Raw genomic sequence first — 25,163 nt, forward strand, 5'->3', positions numbered from 1 at the left:
AGCAAATTGGGCTGTGTCCTTTCCCTTTGGGTTCTTGAGTCCAGCAACCCAAAAATCACCCAAAGTCTCTTGGGTCCAGCAACCACCCAAAGTCCCAAAAGTCCAACAAACCCCAAAGTCTCTGTCCCTGGTCAGTGCAGCCCCAGAGCAAAGCGGGGGACACAGGGTGTGAAAGGGCACCTTATGTGATCCGAGGCCAGCCGGCCAGCCATCTCTCCATGGGGTTCCGCCACAGCCTTCACCACGAGCCAGTCCACTTCCTGCCGTCCCACGAACTGCTCCGCTCTATAAGCTGCTCCGCTCACCGACCTGTGAGCCGCTCCAGCCGTCCCCGCAAACAGCTCCGCTTGCCATTCCTTGGGCCACTCCAACCAGCTCCGCAAGGCTCCGCACCACTCGCTGCTCCTCCAGTCATCCCCACAAATTGCTCCACTAGCTGCTGAGCAATATAGCTTCAGGCTCTCCCCCTAGTCAACACAGTAGTCAGTGATCTCAGCTCTTAATAACTTTAGCTCTTTTGTGATTTCAGCTCATAGTAGGGGAGCCCCAGTGCTGGTGCACCATTGGCCCAAAGTGAATTCAGCTCAGCAGCCTGTAACCAGACTCCTAATAGAATCAAAGTTAGCTCTGACATCCAACAGTGGAGAGAGAAGAAGGTGCAATTGGTGTGCCAGGCCCTGAGAGAGCACCCATACCATTAGATACAAATACCTGACCCCATCTTCTCTCCATTCACTGGGTTTTGTAACCCGTGCCCCTTGTCAAGCAAGTGCTACTTAGGTAATGGTGAAGGACTCACTCAGTCCTTCTGTCATACAACAGTTCCACTGGCCTTGATTCACAGAATCAGGGTAACAAAACTTTATTCTTCCTGCCCCAATAACAGAGAAACTGGGGATCTCACACCAGCCAAAGTAACCACTTTGAGTTGCTGTTGTTTTATGCCAGGCGAGTGGGTGTGCCTATGCAAACAAGATCAGCCCCTGGAGTTCTTTTCCACACTCGCCATAATTCACCACCAGATGTCAGGGTAGAGCTCATCCGGACTCTGCTTACACAAGTCCTGCAGGGCAATCTCTCTGTCATGAAAATGCAACTTACAAATGTCGATTTTTTTTCTTACATAACCGCATTACATAACCCTACAAAGAACTATGCCCCTCCCTCACCCCACATCACCCCTATCCCTGCCCCTCCTCCACCCAGCAAGGAACTATGCCCCTCCCATGCGCCACATCACTCTTGCCTCCAAACCCCATACCGGCCTCATCTACAGCTCCAGGGGCTTGTCACCCCACTGCCCTTCCCCAGGGCTGGTGCTGCAGGGACAGGGGAGTGCAGGCAGAACTGAAGGAACAGACTGGCCCATTGCTCACAGGGGTGGTGGGGGAGGCTGGGAAGGAATGGGGGTCAGACTGACCCATTGCTAATTGGGGGTCAAGGGGTCAGACTGACCCATTGCTCCCAGGAGGAAGCAGACTGTCAGGAAGGGGAGATGTAAGAGGCATGGTCACTCTGAGAAGCTGGCTCCCAAACTCCTCTGGCTCCTGGAAGGGGGCGGGGGGGGGGGCAGGGGGTTGGGATGCTCTACCTGCCTCCTGCATCAGCTCTGATTGACAGCTGTTCTTCAGGAGGAGGCGGGGCAGTGGGGGCTGGGAGTCATACGGCGAGGGTGTCCCGGGCAGGGCTGTACATTCTGTCATGGCCCAAGGGACAGAGCCGGCCAGGGGGATGATGTCATGGCAGCTGGAGCACAGCCGGCTGTGCTGATGATGTCATCATGAGAGTTGGCTGCCCTGCCTCTCCCCTGATGCAAGGACCCTCCAGGCTCCTCCCCTCGGCCAGCCCCCCATGCCCAGGAGCCTCCCCTCTGCAGGCAGGGGGAGAGATGCTGTGGGGTGCCCTGGCCTGGTGGGGGCTTGCTATCCCTTCCAGGCCCTGCCGGCGGGCGAGGGCCAGTACCTGATGTCTGGAGACAGCAGGGCGCCACGGCTGGTAGGCAGCCCCATGGGAGGGGCAGGGTGTTCCTGGTGCCACTCACCATCCATAGGCCCCAGGGGCTGAATGTGCAAGCCCATGGGTGGAGCGCAGCGTCTCAGGAGCCCCCCACGGACAGGGATCCCCCAGACGGTGGGCTCAGCCCTGGGCCCATGGATGGGCTCTCATCCTGCTGCACACCCTGGAGGGTCGATGAGCTCGCAAGGGTGACCCCACTAGCAGGCGTGGCAGCGAGAGGAGAATCGAGCCTGAGTCTCCGTTCTGCCCAAGCTGTGCTCAGTGCAGGGCTGGCAGGTGGCCCAAGGTGGCTTTCACATGCCTTCGTGTGGCTGTGATTGCACCGGCTGCTGGCATGATTAGAGCAGCCTCAGGGCTGCTGTAACCTATGCTCACCTCAGGGGCGTGGCAGCATCTGGAACAGCAAGAGCACCGCAAGCTCTGGCCACACCCGTCCTCTCCCGAGATAGTGGGCCGGGAAGGGGTCAGGCTAAGGCCATCCTGCCTGTGCTCCGCCTCCTGAGAAAACCCCTGTGCTGGAGTGCTCAATGGGGGATTTACCAGCTCTGTATGCCCAGCGTAAGGTGGCCAGAGCAGAAAGGAGAGCCTGCCCCCAAGGTCCAGGCCTATGCCCATGGCAGTCACGGGGGTTGGCTCTGATGGCAGTGGGGGCGCGGGAAAGGCCCATGCCCAAGAGCAATCGGAATAAGTAGGACTCATTTCACTCAGCTGATCGTTAATCACGGCTGAGCTGTGAGAGAAAGTAACCACCCCGCCCCTCCAGCCTCTGCGCCAGCCCTTCCAAGCCCAACGTGACCTTCGTGCTTCACCTGGGAGTGGAGTATTGACTTCATGTTCATACACAGCGCCGGGGCCTGGCAACAAGGGAGGCAAGAGGTGAGAAGCCAGTTACGCAGCTTTATTGTACTCAGCCCTGCCCACAGCATCTCCGGTGCTCTGCGCGCCCCACCTGCTCACTGGCTTAGCCGATGATGGGCGTGGGGGGGGAGCGTATTTAAGGGACTCGTGGTCTGTTCTGTCAGCACATTTGAGCCGGACCGGCGAGAGCAGCCACAGGGAGCGGCGTCTGTGTAACCGTCTCGTGCTGGTATCGTAGGCAGTTTTGTTTCGTAGCTGTAGTCTGCTTGCTAGGCTTGAAATAGTATTGCTCCTTGCAACACTTTCCCCAGCCACGGTGTGAATGTGTGTGTGGGGGGCGGGGGGTGTTTGTGTGTGGGGTCTGTGAATGGGTGTGGGGGTATGTGTGTGTGGACATAGGCGCTGACTCCATGGGTGCCCCGGGGCTGGTGCACCCATGGGGAAAAATTAGTGGGTGCTCTGCATCCACCGGGCTGCCAAGCTTCCCTAATCCCCCGCCCCACCTCCTCTTCCCCTGAGCGTGCCACATCCCCACTCCTCCGCCTACCTCCTAGCGCTTCCCGCCGGGTCGCTGCCAATCGGCTGTCTGGCAGTGTTAGTAAGTGCCAGGAGCGGGGGAGGAGCAGGAACATGGCGTGCTCAAGGGAAGAGGCGGGTAAGAAGCGTTGCCGGGCGGGGATTTGGGGATGGGGTTGGAATAGGGGCAGGAAGGGGGCAGAGTTGGGGTGGGGACTTTGGGGAAGGGGTTGGAATGGGGGCAGGGAAGGGGTGGGGCAGGGGCAGGGCCTCATGGAAGGTGTGGAGTGGGGCGGGGCCGGGGGCAAAGAAGGGGTCGAGCACCCAGGTGAAAGAGGGGAAGTCAGCGCCTATGTGTGTGGGTGCATGCATCTGGTACAATTATATCATTTAAAGATTCAAACAAAGAAGGCAATAAAGTGCTAATTGTACCGGGAGTTTGGAAGCTGCTGTATTTAGCAATGTGGTGTGGTGTGGCATGGCCTGGCGGGGGAATGATGTCCAGAGGAGAGCTACGCTAGTTACTGACATTTTTGGTTTGTTTTGCCTTGTGGGGAAAAAAAAAAAGTTTTGTGAATCAGAATGTTGGAAATTTTTTCATTTTGGGTCTAATGAAACAGTTTTGTATAAAATTACCCCAAAACGAATGTGTTTTTTAACAAAAGTAAAGGAAATTGGGAAATGGGGGGCACCTAGATGCCATTCATGCACCCGAGGAGTTGGCGCTGCCCCCTTTGTGTCCCTAGCCCAGTGGTTAGGGTACCCACCTGGGAGACCTGCATTTGTTGTGGGTTTGCACCGGGTCTCTCCCCTCCCAGGTAGGGGCCGTAACCCAGGGACTACTGGGCATAAGGGGACACCACCCACCTCATTTTGCTGACTGGCACCTCATTCCCCTTATCAATGGAGATCAAAAAATCAAACGCTTTCATTTTGCACATGTCCAAATGAACCGTATCGACATTTCCAAAATGCTTTTTAATTTGGAACAATTAGTCGGAATCGACAAATTCGCTAATGTTCCCGTCAACCGGAATCTACATTTTTCAATGGAAAAACAGTTTCGGCTGAAACATTTTACCCAGCTCTAGGCCTGAGATCCGTACGTGCCACAGCTACTGAAATCAAAGGCAGCTGCACGCACCGAGGGGCTTAAACAAAACCTGGTGGAACTCACATGATGTTTGCCACCTTCCCTGTATTCCCTCAGCTCATATGTTCGATCCCCTTTGGAGCCAATGGCAGTTTTGCTGCGGGGCCGTGGGCGCAGCTGGCCCTGTGGGTTTGCTGCTCCAGTTCCTTGCGCTGTGTATTGCAGCAGCCCCAGCTGAGCTGAGGAGTCGCTGGTGCTGGGCGCTGCAGACGCACTGGGACAGGCCCTGCTCTGAAGAGCTGCTGCCCAAGGCAGACCAAGGTGGCAGGGGAAGTGCCCAAGGTCACCCAGCAGCTTGTGGCAGAGACAGGACGGGAGCCCAGGCTGGCAGCCTGCTGGAGCAGGGCGTGTGTGTGCGGTGCCGTCGCACGCTGGCAGCACCTCCCCTCCTCGTGCAGGTGGGGGGAGCTGGAGTGCGCTGCCGCCTGCCCCAGCCCCATGGGGAGGGACAGCGGAGCTGGGCAGAGCCCTGAGGAGCTGCTCTAACCCTTGGCTGGGAGCCCACTGGCCAAGAGGAGACAGGCAATACCCTGGGCAGGGCCCTGCTGCTGCTGCTCCTGGCTCTGTACTGAGCTCTGCGTCCTGCACCTGCCACCTGGGCCACGGCTTGCATCTCTGGGAGGGTGCGGGCAAGGGCCAGCAGAACCCGAGCCCCCGTGCTGGGGGTGCAGGGCCCCCTCACTCCCTACTCCCCAGGGAGGAGGCAGGGCCATGCTTGACTCCCCCTCAACCTCCCCAGGGAGTGGGGCTGTGCAGGGGGACAGGCTGCGGGCGGGGACCGTTCTGCCCCCCTGCTGCGGGTGCTTTTCCGTGGTTTGCTGCACTGGTGCAGAGAGCGGCTCCAGGGGCGGGAGGCAGGTGACTGGAGGGCGGGCGGGGTGGGAGAAACCTTCTAACCAGGACTCTCCTTCCCTTGGAGGTGCTGACGGACCCGGCATGTGGAATGCGAACGCAGGTGAGATCCTGGCTCAGCACAGGCTGGCCGGCCCGGGGGAGCCGGGACGGGCTGTTTCCAGCAGCTTTGCTTAAAGCTGGGGAACTCGAGGGCCGTTTCCTGGGACGAAGGCTAAGGCCAGTTCCTCTGTTCTACCGGGACACAGACGGGTTTCAGGACTCTCTGTGTGGGGCCATGGCTAAAGCGGGGATCGGCTGGGAGCCAGACAGCGGGGCTGTCTCTGGGAGATTTGCCTGTGTAAGGACTGCAGCACCCAGCCCTCCAGTAGCGTGACGTGTGTACATATACGTGTGTAGTATTCGTGGCCCGGTTTGAAAGTTACTCCACATGCTGGCCCCATTCTGCCTCCTTGCCTCCCCCACCCCTTACTCTGGAGCTGGCAGGCCACTGAAATCAGGCAATGCCCTACTCAGCGGGAGTCGTCTGGCCAAAGTGACTGCACCATGGACTGGGTCATTGTTCCCTGCCTTCCTGGGGGCATTTCCCTTCGAATACACAGTGCCAGGGGGTGTCACCTTGGGGTTCCCTACTGCCAATGTAACACCAACAGACCCTGGTTTTCGGTGGGCAGGATCGAACCTGTGACCTCTGGAGCTAAATGCATGAACCTCTACTGCATGAGCTAAAAGCTGACTGGCTCTTAGGTAAGGCTGTAGAACAGACACATTTAACTCTCTCTAAGTGGTCTCGGTGCCACTAGATGGACAGAACCCCACACCCAGAAGGTGGGTGGGTTACACATGTGTCAGCATGGCCCGCACAGCAGGGAACCCCTGGGAGGAGGATGGGTGAAGGAGTATTGCCATGGACTCTAATGCGTCGCCTCTTGTCACCGAGTATGGGGGACTCAGGGCCCTGCACCCCCGGCTCCCTGCGATTCGCCATGACTCTCAGCCAGCCAGTAAAGCAGAAGGTTTATTTAGACGACAGGAATACAGTCCAAGACAGGTCTTGCAGGCACAGACAACAGGACCCCCCTCAGTTAGGTCCATCTTGGGGTCCCAGGGCGCCCCAGCCCCCTTGCAAGGTCAGAGCTCCGTCTGCCTAACAGCCATGTCACCAGCCAGCTCTGAACTCCCTCTTCAGCGACCCCTCCCACAGCCTTTGTTCAGTTTCCTGGGCAAAGGTGTCACCTGGCCTTTAACCCCTTCCTGGGTTCTCATGTTACATGCTCAGGTATTCTGGTCAGTCTCCCATCCCCCAGTGCAGACTATCCTAGCCACACTCCCCTGTCAGCATTCAAAGCCCACAGTAAGAACAGTCCCAGTTCGTCACACCTCTGCTTTCCCTTTGTCTGGCAGGAGCACCTTGTGGGACTCCACCACTGAATGCAGTGCATTGCTACCCTCCACCTGCATATGGGCCTCACCCTGGGCCTTGCAGGCATCCTTGCCCCCCTGTTGTCTGTCCTCCTCCCTCTTGGCATCTCATCAGACCCCACCCACATGCACACTACCGTCATGGACACCCGCATGGACCCCATCCGCATGGACCTGGATGTCCTCCGCCTCCTGGGTGTTATCATCACAAGCATTAGAAGCATGGCCATGGTCGCCATGGACACAAGGTACCGAGCCCTGGTCACTGGGGTGTGGGGGCCACGTTGCAGAAGAAGATGCACCATTAGCGTCAGCTCTGTGCTGGGATGCTGTGCAGGGCCCACAGCCCAAGGCCTAGCTGGGCTAGGGACTGCTCTGTTCCTAACCCATACGTGGGGCTCTGGGGACATGAGAACCCACCCTCTCTGCTCCCTGCAGCCAGGGGACATTACACCAGTCCCTGGAAACATTTTCCTTTCCCTTCAGAGTCGGCTGTTTTCACCAGGTCCCTGGATTCCGGATTAGGGTTTGTACTGGCCAGGGCATTATAATGTATTCAAATCCCAAACCAAACCCGCCTGCGCCTACAGGCTGCTGCATCGCACCTTGTGCAGCCAAACCAGTGCAGGACCGGCCCAGCTCTGCTGGGAACCCAGGTGTTCCTAGAGTCAGTGTCAGGAAATGAAACAGAGGGAGCAGGACTAGCACGCAGCCACAGCACAGAACAGAATGTCAAAGCCGTGACGTGGCACCTTGACACACCTCACAAAGGCAGGCTGGGTTCCCAGGGACCTCTCCAGCACGTTGCCCAGTGCCGCGCCCACCTGTATTCTGTGGCCAGCCTCACTCATGCACCGGGACATGTGGCTGCAACAAACCAACCCAGCTTGCTGGGTGTGACGCCTTTGTACAAACCCGTCATCCAGCCAGACTGTCCCTCTGCCACAGAGCCCGGCGCTGGGAGCCCTTGCAGGGACTGACTCCCTGCCTGAGGCCCCGAGTCTGCACAGCGTGTGCACATGCTCAGCGTTAGCTCGTAAGCAGCACCTGGAAATCAGTGCTGCTAAGTCCGAGGTACCGTCAGGCACATGTACACGTCTTCGCCGGGCGGGGCCCTCGCGTCCTGCTGGGGACGTAGTACTGCACGTGCTGCCGCAGCCCCTGGGGTTGCTGTGGTGCAGTTAGTGGCAATTCTACTTGGCTGGGCTCAGGAGCGGGGACCTGCCCCTGGAATCACCTGGCGGGTGTCGAGAAGCCCAGCAGCATGGGCGGGTGCAGAGGTTCGGGGCTGAGAACTGGACTCAAAGCCCGGCCTCCCCCCGCAGTGCCAGGGGTTGCAGGTCGGGCCGTTTCAGTGTCTTCCTGCGCAGCCCATCTCTGCCGGGCGATTCCTTTCCAAGGTGAAGCAGCCTCCTGGTTGGCAACCAATATTGTGCAGTGAGCTCGTTGTTTAGCGTTGTGTGGTGCCCGTCTGCCCGCTGGGCCTGGCCACTGCTTTCTCTGTGTCCAGGGCCTTCTCATCACACTGGGCATGCTCGGGGGCCAGGGCTGCAGCCCTCCCGCCTCCTTCCTGCTGGCTCGGCCTGGCCGGGAGTCCCCAAGCCTGCCAGGGCTGTTCCTGAAGGGTAGCTCGTGGGCTTGCGCTTCCCTCGAAGGTCGAATTTTCCATCTCCACTCCCCTGCCCATTCCTCAATGCCTGAGCAGTCCTGGCTCCCCCCATGCCTGCTGCAGGCCTGGCTAGGAGAGCGGCCATCATCACCCCTAGCTCTGTGCTACGGGCGAGCAGAGAAACCAGTTACTAGCCCCGGCCGTCCCTCCCAGGAGCCACCGGAAAATGAGGCCAATGTCGGGTCAGGAAGTGAAGGGCACCACGTACAGCTGACACGGGAGCAGCCAGAATGTAACTGGCCAGGCACCAGGGCCAGCTCCCGTCTTGTGACACAGGCTGCAGGACGGGAACTGCTGTGAATGCAGACAGCCGTGGGAGAGGGCTATTCTCACGGTATCTAATACACGTCAATCCTTGTCCCTTTCAGCATGGAAGTGGGTCGAGCAGCAGTTCTGACTCGGATTAAGAAAGCGCCTCCCACCGGCCTGGCACATCGGTGGCACAGCAGCAGCAGCAGCCAAATACAATTTAAGAACGTCTGTTAGTTCGCTCCAGTTCGCTCTTCCGCTGCCCTTTGCTCCCTCTTCTAAACGAATGTCGTGTAACCTTGTGGCTAGTGATTCTCTTCTGTTTGGTTGGTTCAATTTCTGTCTGGAAGCATTTTAAGCTCATAACGTGGCTCGTTTCCCCTCTGTCACTGAAGAGATTTCCCCCTCTTATGTAGCCCCTCTGCCAGGTGGTATCGGCTGCAACTATGGCTATGGTCGAAACCTGGGGGTTCCTCTTCACAATGCACACCAGAACCAGCGCAAGCCCCAAGCCAGAAATCTAGGTAAACTAGACATCACCAGTTCTCTGGCTCCCAGTCACCACCTAGATCCAGTATAATGAGAAGTTATTTAAAAACTCTGCTCACTATACAAAATGTTCTTCTGACCCCAAAGGGTCAGCCATGTTACCAGGTCAATGTTAGGTTGGAGCTTACCCAAAATACCACGCTGCCAGACAGTCCGTTAGCATCTAAAACTAAAGGTTTATTATAAAGACAAAAGCAAGAAGAAGAAGAGAGTTGTTAAATGGTAAAGCAGTTACATACATACAAAGACTTCAAAGTCCAATATATCAGGTTCTTAGCAGTAGTGGTAAGTTTGCGGGCTTGAAAGTCCCTCTGGAACACATCCACAGCTTGGATGGGTCATGCAATCCTTTGTTCGGAGCTTTGGTTTGTAGAAGAGTCACTCCAGAGGTAAGAAGCAGAAATGAAGACAAAATGAAGAAGATCCTTTGCCACGTGGCTTGTACTTCCTTTGTCCCAAACACAAGCTGCCCAGCACATGGCATGGAAAAGCCTTAGAGTTCTCTGCCCACAGGCATACCACATGCCTTGCTGACTGATAAGGTGTCTCCCTGGTTCCTTTGAAGGGGTTCATCATACAGCTGATGATCCCTGATGGGCCATCGAACAGGCTAGGCAGTGCTGATGCCAATCTGTCTGGGGGTGTCACCCAGAAACACAGCACAAGTTTGGAAATACAGATATATGCCACATACCTATAACTCATCAAAGGTGATACGAACATATAAACAATATTCTCATACTTGGCAAATTATAACATTTTTGCAGATACCTCACACGGCATATCTGGTCAGATGAATTGCAATTTTATGACATTGGTATCAAGAATATCACAAAGTGTCCCACATATTCCGTGCAGCGTCACAGAAGGGGCGGGGCTGCCCTGAGGAGCTGGACTCTGTCTGCTCCCCCACTCCCAACTCTGCTGGTGGGCGAAGGCCATTGTTGTACTGCCTGCATGCAAGCTCACAGAACCTGGCAAGAACAGGGCTGGTACTGCAAAAACACACATTCCTGAGGAGTGCTAGGCACAGGACACTCACGCAAACACAGTTCAGAAGGGTGGTAACAGAACACCCTGCTACCAACTAGGGTAGTCAGGTGTGCGGTTTTCGAGAAGAACGCCCTGTCGAAAAGGGACCCTGGTGGCTCCGGTCAGCACCACCGACCGGGCTGTTAAAAGTCCAGTTGGCGGTGCTGTGGGGCTAAGGCAGACTAGTCCCTACCTGTCCTGGCTCCGTGCTACACCCCGGAGGTGGCCGGTAGGTCCGGCTCCTAGGTGGGGGAGGGGCACAGCACTCCGCATGCTGCCCCCACCCCGAGCACTGGCTCCGCACTCCCATTGGCCGGGAACCAGCAATGGGAGCTGGGAGGGCAGTGACTGCGGGCGAGAGCAGCGCGCGGAGTCTCCTGCCCCCCCTCCCGCCTTGGAGCTGGACCGGCTGGCTGCTTCCAGGACACAGCAGGTGGCCAGGGCATGTGGGCAGCCTGCCTTAGCCCTGCTGTGCCACTGAACGGGAGCCGCCCGAGGGAAGCCCGCGCCCCCACCCCTAGATCTAACCCCCCTGCCCCAGCCCTGAGCCTCCCCAAACCTGGAGTCCCCTCCCGCACCCCAAACCCTTGCCCCATCCCCGTGAAAGTGAGTGAGGGTTGGGGAAAATGAGCCACTGAGGGAGGGGGAATGTAGTGAGCGGGGGGGTAGGGTCTCAGGAAGGGGCGGGGCAGGGGCGGGGCCCCAGGGAGGGGGCAGCGCTAGGGTGTTCGGTTTTGTGTGATTGGACAGTGGGCAACCCTACTACCAACACATTCCCCAAAGATAACAGGAACACACCAACCTCCCTTAACGAGAAGGTGTTGTACTTAAAGTACTGCACAGGATCTTTTCAGGGGGAATAAGGCAGAACGCCACATTTATTAGTAATACATGTATTCATTAACACTGTATCATATGCATATAATATATTACACTTACACTCACACACACACACAAACACACTCCGTCTTGTTGTTACCAATTAGTTGCTCCCCTTAACTTCACTGGCCAGGTGAGTTAGATGGGGGAGGGGTGGAGCCGGGCTTCTGCCGATCCGGATCAATGCTCCCATGTTGACAAGACGAGACCCGGGGTCCTCTGCAAGACACCTCACTTTTATAGCAGCTTCCCTCTCATGCAAATCTACACCAGATTCAAACTCTGTGTCTGTGTCCATTGGTCCTTTGTGCTGCTTTCTTTTGAGTGTTGTCCCAATGCTGCAAAGAGGGTGTTTCCAAAAGAAGGTGCTTGCTTCTAACCCCCAAGGCCGTTGGTATGTCTGCTTGTCTTTAATGAGCCCACTTGACACGTTTTATTGTCCTTGGGTCTGGCTCCCAGCACCTTTCCAACAGTTGAGGCTGTCTGGAGGTGCTGCCTTCCATGCCTTGCTCATCCACACCTCATTCATTCAACAGGGCAATTGATTAAGAGTGGGGGGAGGGGGAGAGCTCTTGTTCTACTGCTAGCAAAAAGAAATTTTTCTTCTATCTTATTCTATCCTTAGGGGTTATAATATTATACCAAGGGCAATGCAAAGTTTCTAAATGAGGCTTTGATACAAAGTCCCATGAAAACAGAGGTCACCCGTGGGTAGACCCACCACAAGGTTATATGAAGAGGCACAATGTAAAGTCATATGAAAATTATCAGAGATTGATCTACAAAGGTCAGGATGACAGGTTGATGGATAGAGACATTTTGATCAAACCAACACGTACAAGGTAGAGGTTGGTAGCTAACTGTGTCAGAGGGGGGTAACTAGCTACATCAGGGGGGCAATACGTAACTTGTTTGTATGAAGAGGGCCTTGGGGAAATGTCTTTGGCCGGCTGAGGGGGCAGTGGAAAGTCCCACCAGTGACTGAAGTGGTCTATTGTCACGGCATACATGTGCTAGTGTAACTGTTTACATTGATCCGGGGAGTGAGTACCATGCTTCGGTGGCAAGAAACCTGGCCGGGTGCCTTTGCTAATAATGGGACTGTGGCTCTTGGGCCGTTCGATCGGAGCCTGCTCTCCAGGTTGTCTGGCCAGAGCCAGTTCAGCCCGCAGAGAGAACACACACACGCAGCCAACATCTGACAACAGCAGGCGTGGCAGCGAGAGGAGAATCGAGCCTGAGTCTCCGTTCTGCCCAAGCTGTGCTCAGTGCAGGGCTGGCAGGTGGCCCAAGGTGGCTTTCACATGCCTTCGTGTGGCTGTGATTGCACCGGCTGCTGGCATGATTAGAGCAGCCTCAGGGCTGCTGTAACCTATGCTCACCTCAGGGGCGTGGCAGCATCTGGAACAGCAAGAGCACCGCAAGCTCTGGCCACACCCGTCCTCTCCCGAGATAGTGGGCCGGGAAGGGGTCAGGCTAAGGCCATCCTGCCTGTGCTCCGCCTCCTGAGAAAACCCCTGTGCTGGAGTGCTCAATGGGGGATTTACCAGCTCTGTATGCCCAGCGTAAGGTGGCCAGAGCAGAAAGGAGAGCCTGCCCCCAAGGTCCAGGCCTATGCCCATGGCAGTCACGGGGGTTGGCTCTGATGACAGTGGGGGCGCGGGAAAGGCCCATGCCCAAGAGCAATCGGAATAAGTAGGACTCATTTCACTCAGCTGATCGTTAATCACGGCTGAGCTGTGAGAGAAAGTAACCACCCCGCCCCTCCAGCCTCTGCGCCAGCCCTTCCAAGCCCAACGTGACCTTCGCGCTTCACCTGGGAGTGGAGTATTGACTTCATGTTCATACACAGCGCCGGGGCCTGGCAACAAGGGAGGCAAGAGGTGAGAAGCCAGTTACGCAGCTTTATTGTACTCAGCCCTGCCCACAGCATCTCCGGTACTCTGCGCGCCCCACCTGCTCACTGGCTCAGCCGACGATGGGTGGCGGGGGAGGAGCGTATTTAAGGGACTCGTGGTCTGTTCTGTCAGCACATTTGAGCCGGACCGGCGAGAGCAGCCACAGGGAGCGGCGTCTGTGTAACCGTCTCGTGCTGGTATCGTAGGCAGTTTTGTTTCGTAGCTGTAGTCTGCTTGCTAGGCTTGAAATAGTATTGCTCCTTGCAACACTTTCCCCAGCCACGGTGTGAATGTGTGTGTTTCCTTCAGCTCACATGTTCGATCCCTTTCTCCCAGCCTTTGTCTGTCTAGTCTCTTTAGATGCTAAACTCTTTGGGGCAAACATTGTCTCTTAAACTGGGTCTGTGCAGTGCCTGGCACGGGGGAGGGGGGCACTCTTGATTGGTCCCTGGGCACTGCCGCAATGCCAAATGACAATCATATCTCACTTACTCCATGTCTATGGCAGCAAAGCCAGGGCCAGCCATGCAGTCAGATTTCTGAGATTAGCGCTGGTGCTTTGGGATTCTGAACATCCTTGGCCCAAGGAGAAGCCAAGGGGCTACCTGCTGTGGACCGTATTTATCCCTGGGGGCGCTGGTCCCTTTGCAGGACGTTGTAGCTGCGTTGCCTCTGCGGTTACATTATGCAGAGGGCCCAACTGGAGCTTATATATAAATAGAGCCAGCGGCGCTACCCCCAGGCTGACTTAAAGCCCAGTTAGGGCAGGGTGACCAGAGGGCAAGTGTGAAAAATCGGGATGGGGGTGGGGGGTAATAGGCGCCTATATAAGAAAAAGACCCCAAAATCGGGACTGTCCTTATAAAATAGGGACATCTGGTCACCCTAAGTTAAGCTAAGAGGACAGGAGAAGAGCACTGGACTTTCAAGCTGTCCTAAATGCTGCTCTGTGACCTGGAGGTGAGTATCAACAACCACAGAGCTTGGGGGAGCCTCTGGTTTGAAATGGGGAGCTTATTTTGTGTTCTAAGGGCAAACTCTGTAGCCTAAGAACCGGCCTTTAGATGCTGCTCGTTCCTGAGGCCGGAGTAGTGAATCCGTGCAGAGCAGGTTAGCACCTTACCCTGGTGTGGGCCAGCAGCCAGTTACTAACTCGGGGAGCGTGACTCAGAGGGGCGTTGGAGTGACAGTGGCCCCGGGGCGGTGCCATGTATGCACAAGCCAGTGCCCACGGCTGTGTGCAAACCACAATCTATCCCAGAGCTGCTGGCTGTGGGGAGGCCGGTCTGGAGACGGCGGGGCTGCTAGCTGCTGCGCTGCTGCGCTGCAAGGAGCCTGGGGCACATGCTGCAAACGGGCAATAGGAATGCCAGGCTGGCAGAGTGCGGTGGGCATTGCGTGGCAGCAGTGCCAGGCTGCACGGGATTGGCAGCAGGGGCATTAACTGCCTGACGCCAAGAGGGCTGGACACATGGTGCTGCTCAGGTGTCTCCAGGCTGGTAGCTCAGAGCCAATGCCCCGTTCCAAAAGGCAGAGAAGTACACGGCCCTGCTCCTGGGCGTTCCCGCAGCCGCTGTGTGAGTGGGCACGGGACAGGGCAGCATGGGGCCCCACCCCATTACAGACAGGGACGTGCTGCCCGAGCTGCCCCAGGCCCTTTGGAGCCAATGGCAGTTTTGCTGCGGGGCCGTGGGCGCAGCTGGCCCTGTGGGTTTGCTGCTCCTGTTCCTTGCGCTGTGTATTGCAGCTGCCCCACGAGGCCCCAGCTGAGCTGAGGAGTCGCTGGTGCTGGGCGCTGCAGACGCACTGGGACAGGCCCTGCTCTGAAGAGCTGCTGCCCAAGGCAGACCAAGGTGGCAGGGGAAGTGCCCAAGGTCACCCAGCAGCTTGTGGCAGAAACAGGACAGGAGCCCAGGCTGGCAGCCTGCTGGAGCAGGGCGTGTGTGTGTCACGGAGTATTGGGGGACTCAGGGCCCTGCACCCCCGGCTTCCTGCAATTCACCATGACTCTCAGCCAGCCAGTAAAGCAGAAGGTTTATTTGGATGACAGGAATACAGTCCAAGACAGGTCTTGCAGGCACAGACAACAGGGACCCCCTCAGTTAGGTCCATCTTGGGGTCCCCGGGCATCCAAGCCCAGCCCCCCTTGGGAGGTCAGAGCCATCTATGCCCCCCAGCCCTCTCTCCCTGCCTGCTTCCAGCACTCTGCCTTCAGCGACCCCTCCCACAGCCTTTGTTCAGTTTCCCGGGCTAAGGAGTCGCCTCCCCTTCAACCCCTTCCTGGGTTCTCATGTTACACACTCAGGTATGCGCCCTCGGGCGCCCTCGGGCAGATCCCATCCTGCAATGCAGACTATCCCAGAACACTCCCCTGTCAGCATTCACAGACCACCGTGAGAACAGGCCCAGTTCGTCACATCTCTCCCCCCTTCGAGACCGAACTGAGCAGGGTCACTTTAGCCAGTGACCCGGGGAAGTTCGAACCTACCCCCGTTCCCATGGATGCCCCCGCATCCCTCCAGTTCCTTGGTGGGAATTACACCAGGCCCCTTCAGTTTCACGCCCCCCCTTAGGTCGGGGTGCTTGATGGCACTCGCAGTTCGCATGTGGGAAGGTTTATGCGGCCTGTGCCCTTTTCCCACCCCCATACCTCTGGGGTTCCAACTGGGCTGTGGTCTTCTCCCAGCGCTCCAGTCTGGAGGTCTGTGCTTTGGGCTCTCTTGGTTTAGAGCCGCCCTTTTAACCTTGGCCACCCTCTGGAAAGGATCCTTTATGCTGGGCAAGGGTCCTAAAGCTGTTTTCCCCTTGTCCCAGGCCTTCCTCCCCCTCTGACAGGGGTCACAGGATCCGCAGTACTGTCGGACAGTAACAAAGACCCCAGGCCAGTAAAAGCTCCGTAGCAGCCTCTGCTGGGTACGCCAGGTTCCCTGGTGCCCTGAGAGGGGAATATCATGGGCCCGGCACAGCAGCTGGCGGCGATACTTCTGGGGTACCACCAGCTGCCTCCTGATCCCCCCTGACTCCATTTCCCCTGGGGGAGCCCATTCTCGGTACAGGAACCCCTTCTCCCACAGGAACCTTTTCCGGCCACCTCGTCCCATGGTCTGTACCGCCTTGAGGTCGGCTAGGTCCCTTATCTTCCGCAAGGAGGGGTCTCTCTGTAACTCGGCCTGGAACTCAGCAGCTGGGACAGGGATGGCCACCTGCTCTTCCTCGCCCGCTGGGCCTGAAGCTGCAGCCTCCCTGAGCCGTGTCCCTGGGCGTTCCCTCCCCACCAGGTTAGGGTCCTGCGCCTCAGGCAAGGCACCCCCCCCAAGGCCAGGGCGCAGTGCCCCTCGCCGGCTCTGACTGCGGGTCACAACCAGTGCCTTTTGGGGGTTGCTTGGCCAGTTCTCCAGGTCCCCCCCCATCAATACCTCCGTGGGCAAATACGGGTGTACCCCCACATCCTTGGGGCCCTCCTTGGCCCCCCACTTCAGGTGTACCCTTGCCACGGGTACTTTGACTGGTGTTCCGCCCACCCCCGTCAGGGTCAGGTAGGTGTTGGGCACCACCTGATCTGGGGCCACCACCTCGGGCCGGGCCAGCGTCACCTCTGCGCCCGTATCCCAGTATCCACTGACCTTCCTCCCATCCACCTCCAGGGGAACAAGGTACTCTCTCCGGAGGGACAGCCCCGCGCCTACCATATAAACCAAAAACCCTGAGTCTGGAGCATCCAGCCCCCTAGAGGAGCTGGCCTGGAGCTCTCCTCCCTCCTTAGCAGGTGGTACTCTGCCAGCCCCTCTTCCCTGGGAATGCTGCCTTTCGCCGGGCTGGGTCTCTACCCAGTTAACCCTCTGTGGGTTCGGTCTGCTCAGTCTGTCCCTGAGCCTAGGGCACTGGGCCCGTATGTGGCCCTTTTGGCCACAGTGGTAGCAGCCCATGTCCCATGGGTCCCCTTGAGTAGGTCGGATGGTCCTGATGCCGGATGCTCCCCTCTGATGGGTTTTTTCTGTATTTTCCCATGGGGAGGTCCCATGGTGACTCTCTCTCTGCGTTGTGGTGGGACTGTTCCTTTGGGACTCCTCCCTTTTATCTCCTGACCGGCTCTTTACAAACTCATCAGCCAGCTGCCCGGCGTGTCGCGGGTTCTCTGGCTTTCTGTCCACCAACCACAGCCTCAGGTCGGATGGGCACCGGTCATACAGTTGCTCCAGTACCAGCAGTTTAATCAGGTCCTCCTTCGTCTGGGCCCCACCAGCCCACTTGCTGGCGTATCTCTCCATGCGGGCGGCTAGTTGCAGATATGAGATCTCAGGGGTTTTATCCTGACTCCGGAACCTTTCCCGGTACATCTCAGGAGTCAGCCCAAACTCTCGTAGCAGGGCCCTTTTGAATAGTTCGTAGTCCCCTTTCTCTGCCTCTCCCAGTTGGCGGTACAATGCCACGGATTTGGGGTCCAGTAAGGGGGTAAGGACCCGGAGTCTGTCCGCGGGGTCCACACGGTGCAGCTCGCAGGCCGTCTCAAAGGCCTCCAGGAAGTCATCCATGTCCTCCCCCTCCTTGTATGGGGCCATGATGCACTTATCAAAGCTCCGTGCAGTCCTGGGTCCCCCCTCACTCACCGCAGCCGGGGGTTCGCTGCCCTTCAATCTCGCCAGTTCCAGGTCATGCTGACGCTGTCTCTCATTCTCCTCCCGTTCATGCTGTCTCTGTCTCTCTTCACGCTGATGCTGTCTCTCTTTCTCCTCCCGTTCATGCTGACGCTGTCTCTCTTTCTCCTCCCGTTCACGCTGATGCTGTCTCTCTTTCTCCTCCCGTTCATGCTGTCTCTGTTGTTCACGATCCTCCAGCTCTCTCAGTTTTAGCTCTTTCTCCCATTCCAGCCAATTCCGCTCCCCGGATGCCGAACGTCGCCGGGAGGATCCTCTGCTGGCCGGCGGGCTTCGCCGGGGGGATCCCCTGCTGGCCGGGGGGGTCACGGCGCCCTCGGTATTTGCTGGGCTCCTCCCCACCCTTCCCCTAGGCATAGGAAGGAGGGGTCTCGGGAAGCCCTCAGCAGCCGGCTGACCACTCCCAGCTGGGACAGACACTGGTGCCTGCGCTGCATTTGCCAGGCTGCTTCCCTGAGACACAGGGATCAGTTCATTCGTGCGATCTTCCGCCTCCAGCTGGGCAATGAGCTGTTCTTTGGTGAGCCTCCCAATGCGCAGCCGCCTCTGCTTGCACAGCTCCACCAGGTCGCTCTTAAGCCGCTTGGCATACATCTTCCTGCTGCCCACTCACCGGCCTGTGTGCTCACAGCTCCCCACAGTTCCCAGGGGGACCCCTAGTGTGCCAGCCCTTCTCGAGGTCACCGCCTCTCTGCCAGGGTCGAGCTGCAGACTCCTCCGCCCCTGGGACCACTCGCTGCGATCCCCTCGGGGGACCCTGTTACTGCAAAAGTCCTTCTCGCTGGTCACACACTCCCAGGGGTAATAACCGTCTCTCTCTCACTCTTCAGCACGCCTGGTCCCCGTCAATCCCCCTTCGTTTTACTGCTCCCCAGTCACTTACTGCAGGAAGCGCCGAGGAAGCGCCGTCCACGGGGTGCAGTAGATCCCACCGCTGCCACCAGTTGTCACGGAGTATTGGGGGACTCAGGGCCCTGCACCCCCGGCTTCCTGCAATTCACCATGACTCTCAGCCAGCCAGTAAAGCAGAAGGTTTATTTGGATGACAGGAATACAGTCCAAGACAGGTCTTGCAGGCACAGACAACAGGGACCCCCTCAGTTAGGTCCATCTTGGGGTCCCCAGGCATCCAAGCCCAGCCCCCCTTGGGAGGTCAGAGCCATCTATGCCCCCCAGCCCTCTCTCCCTGCCTGCTTCCAGCACTCTGCCTTCAGCGACCCCTCCCACAGCCTTTGTTCAGTTTCCCGGGCTAAGGAGTCGCCTCCCCTTCAACCCCTTCCTGGGTTCTCATGTTACACACTCAGGTATGCGCCCTCGGGCGCCCTCGGGCAGATCCCATCCTGCAATGCAGACTATCCCAGAACACTCCCCTGTCAGCATTCACAGACCACCGTGAGAACAGGCCCAGTTCGTCACAGTGTGTGCGGTGCCATTGCACGCTGGCAGCACCTCCCCTCCTCGTGCAGGTGGGGGGAGCTGGAGTGCACTGCCGCCTGCCCCAGCCCCATGGGGAGGGACAGCGGAGCTGGGCAGAGCCCCGAGGAGCTGCTCTAACCCTTGGCTGGGAGCCCACTGGCCAAGAGGAGACAGGCAATACCCTGGGCAGGGCCCTGCTGCTGCTGCTCCTGGCTCTGTACTGAGCTCTGCGTCCTGCACCTGCCACCTCTGGCCACGGCTTGCATCTCTGGGAGGGTGCGGGCAAGGGCCAGCAGAACCCGAGCCCCCGTGCTGGGGGTGCAGGGCCCCCTCACTCCCTACTCCCCAGGGAGGAGGCAGGGCCATGCTTGACCCCCCCTCGGCCTCCCCAGGGAGTGGGGCTGTGCAGGGGGACAGGCTGCGGGTGGGGACCGTTCTGCCCCCTGCTGCGGGTGCTTTTCCGTGGTTTGCTGCGCTGGGGCAGAGAGCGGCTCCAGGGGCGGGAGGCAGGTGACTGGAGGGCGGGCGGGGGGGAGAAACCTTCTGACCAGGACTCTCCTTCCCTTGCAGGTGCTGACGGAAACTCCCGGCATGTGGAATGCGAATGCAGGTGAGATCCTGGCTCAGCACAGGCTGGCCGTCCCGGGGGAGCCGGGACGGGCTGTTTCCGGCTGCTTTGCTTAAAGCTGGGGAACTCGAGGGCCGTTTCCTGGGACGAAGGCTAAGGCCAGTTCCTCTGTTCTCCCGGGACACAGACGGGTTTCAGGACTCTCTGTGTGGGGCCATGGCTAAAGCGGGGATCGGCTGGGAGCCAGACAGCGTGGCTGTCTCTGGGAGATTTGCCTGTGTAAGGACTGCAGCACCCAGCCCTCCAGTAGCGTGACGTGTGTACATATACGTGTGTAGTATTCATGGCCCGGTTTGAAAGTTACTCCACATGCTGGCCCCATTCTGCCTCCTCGCCTCCCCCACCCCTTACTCTGGAGCTGGCAGGCCACTGAAATCAGGCAATGCCCTACTCAGCGGGAGTCGTCTGGCCAAAGTGACTGCACCATGGACTGGGTCATTGTCAGGATGGGTGAAGGGCCCTTGCCATGGTCTCTAATGTATCTCCTCTTCTTTCCTTTGGTCTGGCAGGAGCGCCTGGTGGGATGCCCCCACCAAATGCGCCATATTGTCCCCCTCCCCCTGGACCATGCCCTGGCCCTAACCCTGGGCCTGGCATGAATCCATTCCCTCCTGTTGTCTGCCCTCCTCCCCCTCCTGTATGCCCTGGGCCTGGTGGGCCCCACCCGCATGGACACCACCCGCATGGACACCACCCGCATGGACACCACCCACACGGACACCACCCCCATGGACACCACCCCCATGAACCCCCGATGCCTGGTGGACCTGGATGCCCTCCCCCTCCTGGGTGTCCTCCCCCAGGCGGCCCTCATGGGCAGCATAAAAAGCACAAGCATAAGAAGCATGGCCATGGTCACCATGGACACAAGGTACGGAGCCCTGGTCACTGTGGTGTGGGGGCCACGTTGCAGAAGAAGATGCACCATTAGCGTCAGCTCTGTGCTGGGATGCTGTGCAGGGCCCACAGCCCAAGGCCTAGCTGCTGTCCCTAGGGACTGCTTTGTTCCCAACCCGTACGTGGGGTTGTGGGGACATGAGAACCCACCCTCTCTGTTCCCTGCAGCCAGGGGACATTACACCAGTCCCTGGAAAGATGTTTTTCCCCCTTAAGAGTCGGCTGTTTTCACCAGGTCCCTGGATTCCGGATTAGGGTTTGTACTGGCCAGGGCATCACTGGTTCATGTATTCAAATCTCAAACCAAACCCGCCTGCGCCTACAGGCTCCTGCATCGCACCTTGTGCAGCCAAACCAGTGCAGGACCGGCCCAGCTCTGCTGGGAACCCAGGTGTTCCTAGAGTCAGTGTCAGGAAATGAAACAGAGGGAGCAGGACTAGCACGCAGCCACAGCTCAGGGCACTCGGGTGGGACGGAGAACTCAGCTCAGCACTAGTGTTGCCAACCCTCCCGGATTGGCTGGGAGTCTCCCGGACTCGGCCTCAATCTCCCGCTTGCTATTGAAAGGAATCCAGGAGATTTTAATAGGCCAAAGGTCCAGTTGGCGAGGGTGGCGCAGTGGGGCTAAGGCAGGCTCTCTACCTGCCTTGGCTCCGTGTGGCTCCCAGAGGTGGCGGCATGTCCCTGCGGCTCCTAGGTTCAGGCAGGGGTGGCCAGGGAGTCTATGTGCGTTGCCTCCGATCCGAGCACTGACTCTGCAGTTCCCATTGGCCGGGAACCGTGGCCAATGGCAACTGCAGAGACGCGTCGCTTACAGGAGCCACCGGAGGTAAGAACTGCCTGGAGCCCGCACCCCTCATTCCCTCATGCGCCCCAATCCCCAGCCCGGAGTCCCCTCCCACACCCAAACTCCCTCCCAGAGCGTGCACCCTGCACCCCTCCTACACCCCAGCCCCAGCCCTAGCCTGGAGCCCCCTCTTGCACCCAAACTCCTTCCCTGAGCCTACACCTCCTCTCACACCCCAACCCTCTGCCCCAGACTGGAGCTCCCTCCCATACTCTGCACCCATCGGCCCCACCTCCCAGCCCAGAACCCACACTCCCTCCCACACCCCAACGCCCTGCCCCAGCCCAGTAAAAGTGAGTGGTGTGGGAGAGTGAGCAACGGCGGGATGGGGGATGGAGTGAGTGGGGGGTGGGGCAGGGGCAGGGTAAGGGGCAGGACACAGGTGTGGCCGCGGGTCGGGGGCAGGGTAAGGGTGTTTGGATTTGTGCAATTAGACAGTTGGCAATCCTACTCAGCAGAGAATGTCAGAGCCGTGACGTGGCACCTAGACACACCTCACAAAGGCAGGCTGGGTTCCCAGGGACCTCTCCAGCACGTTGCCCAGTGCCGCGCCCACCTGTATTCTGTGGCCAGCCTCACTCATGTACCAGGACACGTGGCTGCAACAAACCAATCCAGCTTGCTGGGTGTGACGCCTTTGTACAAACCCATCATCCAGCCAGAATATCCCTCTGCCACAAAGCCCGGCGCTGGGAGCCCTTGCAGGGACTGACTCCCTGCCTGAGGCCCCGAGTCTGCACAGCGTGTGCACATGCTCAGCGTTAGCTCGTAAGCAGCACCTGGAAATCAGTGCTGCTAAGTCCGAGGTACCGTCAGGCACATGTACACGTCTTCGCCGGGCGGGGCCCTCGTGTCCTGCTGGGGACGTAGTACCGCACGTGCTGCCGCAGCCCCTGGGGTTGCTGTGGTGCAGTTAGTGGCAATTCTACTTGGCTGGGCTCAGGAGCGGGGATCTGCCCGTGGAATCACCTGGCGGGTGTCGAGAAGCCCAGCAGCATGGGCGGGTGCAGAGGTTCGGGGCTGAGAACTGGACTCAAAGCCCGGCCTCCCCCCGCAGTGCCAGGGGTTGCAGGTCGGGCCGTTTCAGTGTCTCCCTGCGCAGCCCATCTCTGCCGGGCGATTCCTTTCCAAGGTGAAGCAGCCTCCTGGTTGGCAACCAATATTGTGCAGTGAGCTCGTTGTTTAGCGTTGTGTGGTGCCCGTCTGCCCGCTGGGCCTGGCCACTGCTTTCTCTGTGCCCAGAGCCTTCTCATCACACTGGACATGCTCGGGGGCCAGGGCTGCAGCCCTCCCGCCTCCTTCCTGCTGGCTCGGCCTGGCCGGGAGTCCCCAAGCCTGCCAGGGCTGTTCCTGAAGGGTAGCTCATGGGCTTGCGCTTCCCTCGAAGGTCGAATTTTCCATCTCCACTCCCCTGCCCATTCCTCAATGCCTGAGCAGTCCTGGCTCCCCCCATGCCTGCTGCAGGCCTGGCTAGGAGAGCTGCCATCATCACCCCTAGCTCTGTGCTACGGGCGAGCAGAGAAACCAGTTACTAGCCCCGGCCGTCCCTCCCAGGAGCCACCGGAAAATGAGGCCAATGTCGGGTCAGGAAGTGAAGGGCACCACGTACAGCTGACACGGGAGCAGCCGGAGTGTAACAGGCCCTGCACCAGGGCCAGCTCCCGTCTTGTGACACAGGCTGTGGGACGGTAACTGCTGTGAATGCAGACAGCCGTGGGAGAGGGCTATTCTCACGGTATCTAATACACGTCAATCCTTGTCCCTTTCAGCATGGAAGTGGGTCGAGCAGCAGTTCTGACTCGGATTAAGAAAGCGCCTCCCACCGGCCTGGCACATCGGTGGCACAGCAGCAGCAGCAGCCAAATACAATTTAAGAACGTCTGTTAGTTCGCTCCAGTTCGCTCTTCCGCTGCCCTTTGCTCCCTCTTCTAAACGAATGTCGTGTAACCTTGTGGCTAGTGATTCTCTTCTGTTTGGTTGGTTCAATTTCTGTCTGGAAGCATTTTAAGCTCATAACGTGGCTCGTTTCCCCTCTGTCACTGAACCCCTCTGCTGGGTGGTATTGGCTGCAACCAGGGCCATGGTCGATACCTGGGGGTGCTCTTCACAATGCACACCAGAATGGTGCGAGCCCCGAGCCAGACATCTGGGAAAACTACACACCGCCCTGGTCACCTCTACGAGGCAATTCTTCCCCACGTGTAAGCCCTGAGTCTGGGCACAACAAACAGAAATCTTCTATTCTATATGCATCCGAAGAAGTGGGCTGTAGTCCACGAAAGCTTATGCTCTAATAAATTTGTTAGTCTCTAAGGTGCCACAAGTACTCCTGTTCTTCTTTTTGCAGAAATCTTCTAGTGAGAGGCGCGGGAACAGCAAATTTCCTTGGGACGAGGGAGCAGTGACTCAAACAATATGTGAAACGCCATCCCACCGTATCGTGGGCAGTATCCTTTGCCTCAGTTTTCCACCCAGCAGTGGTAAAGTCCGATGGCCGAATGTCCCTTTAACACGCCACTCCCCTGTTCCCTCTGCTGCACCCCACTCACGGTTGGTTGTGTGAGGTGAGCAAAGATCCAGCGTCCAGGAGTGTGTTCGTGGGTTCACCTCTCGCGCCCCTGTGGTGGGTGAGTGATGTCCTGCGACTGATGCTCCTGTCACGGCCACCTCTGCGGCTGCATTGGCTACTGCGCTGCTGGGTCCTTGGTCTAGTTCAGCCCAGGCCCGCAGTGCCTTGGCCACCCAGCCCAGCTATTGGCAATCCCAGCTGTGGAATTTACTGGCTAGGTGGCATCTTTGATGCAGCTGCTCTGTCTGTCCCCGTGCCGCTGCCTTTGGCTGCACTGTGGGGATCTGAGGTCCCACCGCCGAGCCTCATCCTTTGTGATTTCAGCTCCTAGTGATTTAAGGGGGGTGGGGGCCTCACTGCTCCTCCGTCCGCTCTCCGGTGCTTCAGCCCCTCCGAAGGTTTAAGGCTCAGCCCCAGGCCAGCTCATCAGTGATTTCAACTCTAGTGGTCACTGAGCAGGAACAAGGACTCTCTGTTGGGTCTATGCAGCTTCATCTTTAATCGCTGGAGGGGGAGGGTCAAATGAAATCTAGGACCCTTAAACCAAGTCCTTCCTCCCCTCGCCCCAGAAACACCTGACCGTCACTACCCCTCGCTTAGCGAGCAGGGTGGCCTGTCAATCAGGCTTACTCCTGGGGGGATTCTGCATAAAAAAAAAAAAAATTCTGCACGATACGTTAAAATATGCTAATTTTATTTCTCAAAATAACTCTACATAATCACGCCAGTTTCAATTATTTTGGTAATTTATTTCAAAATACCTGTCAGCAAGTATGTCTGTAACAATGCAGACACACACAAATATTCCCCCAGGAGTAGAGAGTTAAAGAAACCCCTACAGCCCAGTTCCTGTTTCTCTGCCCCCTTCCCCACCGGAGGGGACACTCACTCCCCCTCCTCCCCAGAGCCCAGCCACAGCCCAGCCACACACAACCCCACGCCCCCAAGCCCAGCTGCGGCCCCCATGGCCCACTGGCCTAGACACACACACTGGAGCCCAGGGATCCACAGGGAGAAACAGCCTGATGCTGGATTTCCTGTGCACTGCCCTCTCCTTC

At 58.1% G+C, this 25,163-nt stretch overlaps 1 protein-coding gene across 1 annotated transcript; it reads left to right on the forward strand.

The window, feature by feature from the left end:
- Positions 1 to 3,044: 3,044 nt before the first annotated feature.
- On the forward strand, positions 3,045 to 23,853 carry LOC128845514 (histidine-rich glycoprotein-like). Its single transcript, XM_054044293.1, has 5 exons — positions 3,045 to 3,103; positions 5,463 to 5,498; positions 19,735 to 19,774; positions 20,302 to 20,663; positions 23,306 to 23,853. The coding sequence occupies exons 2-5, from the start codon at positions 5,487 to 5,489 to the stop codon at positions 23,342 to 23,344; spliced, it is 453 nt and encodes a 150-aa protein (XP_053900268.1). The 5' UTR covers positions 3,045 to 3,103; positions 5,463 to 5,486; the 3' UTR covers positions 23,345 to 23,853.
- The last annotated feature ends 1,310 nt before the right edge of the window (positions 23,854 to 25,163 follow it).

Source organism: Malaclemys terrapin, chromosome 11 (assembly GCF_027887155.1).
Source record: "Malaclemys terrapin pileata isolate rMalTer1 chromosome 11, rMalTer1.hap1, whole genome shotgun sequence".
Classification (NCBI taxonomy): domain Eukaryota; kingdom Metazoa; phylum Chordata; order Testudines; family Emydidae; genus Malaclemys; species Malaclemys terrapin.

What these genes read in the sequence shown, in the direction of transcription:
- LOC128845514 (XM_054044293.1), top strand. An exon ending in CATGTGGAATGCGAATGCAG is followed by an intron (nt 19,775 to 20,301) that starts GTGAGATCCTGG and finishes TTGGTCTGGCAG; the next exon opens with GAGCGCCTGGTGGGATGCCC. An exon ending in ATGGTCACCATGGACACAAG is followed by an intron (nt 20,664 to 23,305) that starts GTACGGAGCCCT and finishes TGTCCCTTTCAG; the next exon opens with CATGGAAGTGGGTCGAGCAG.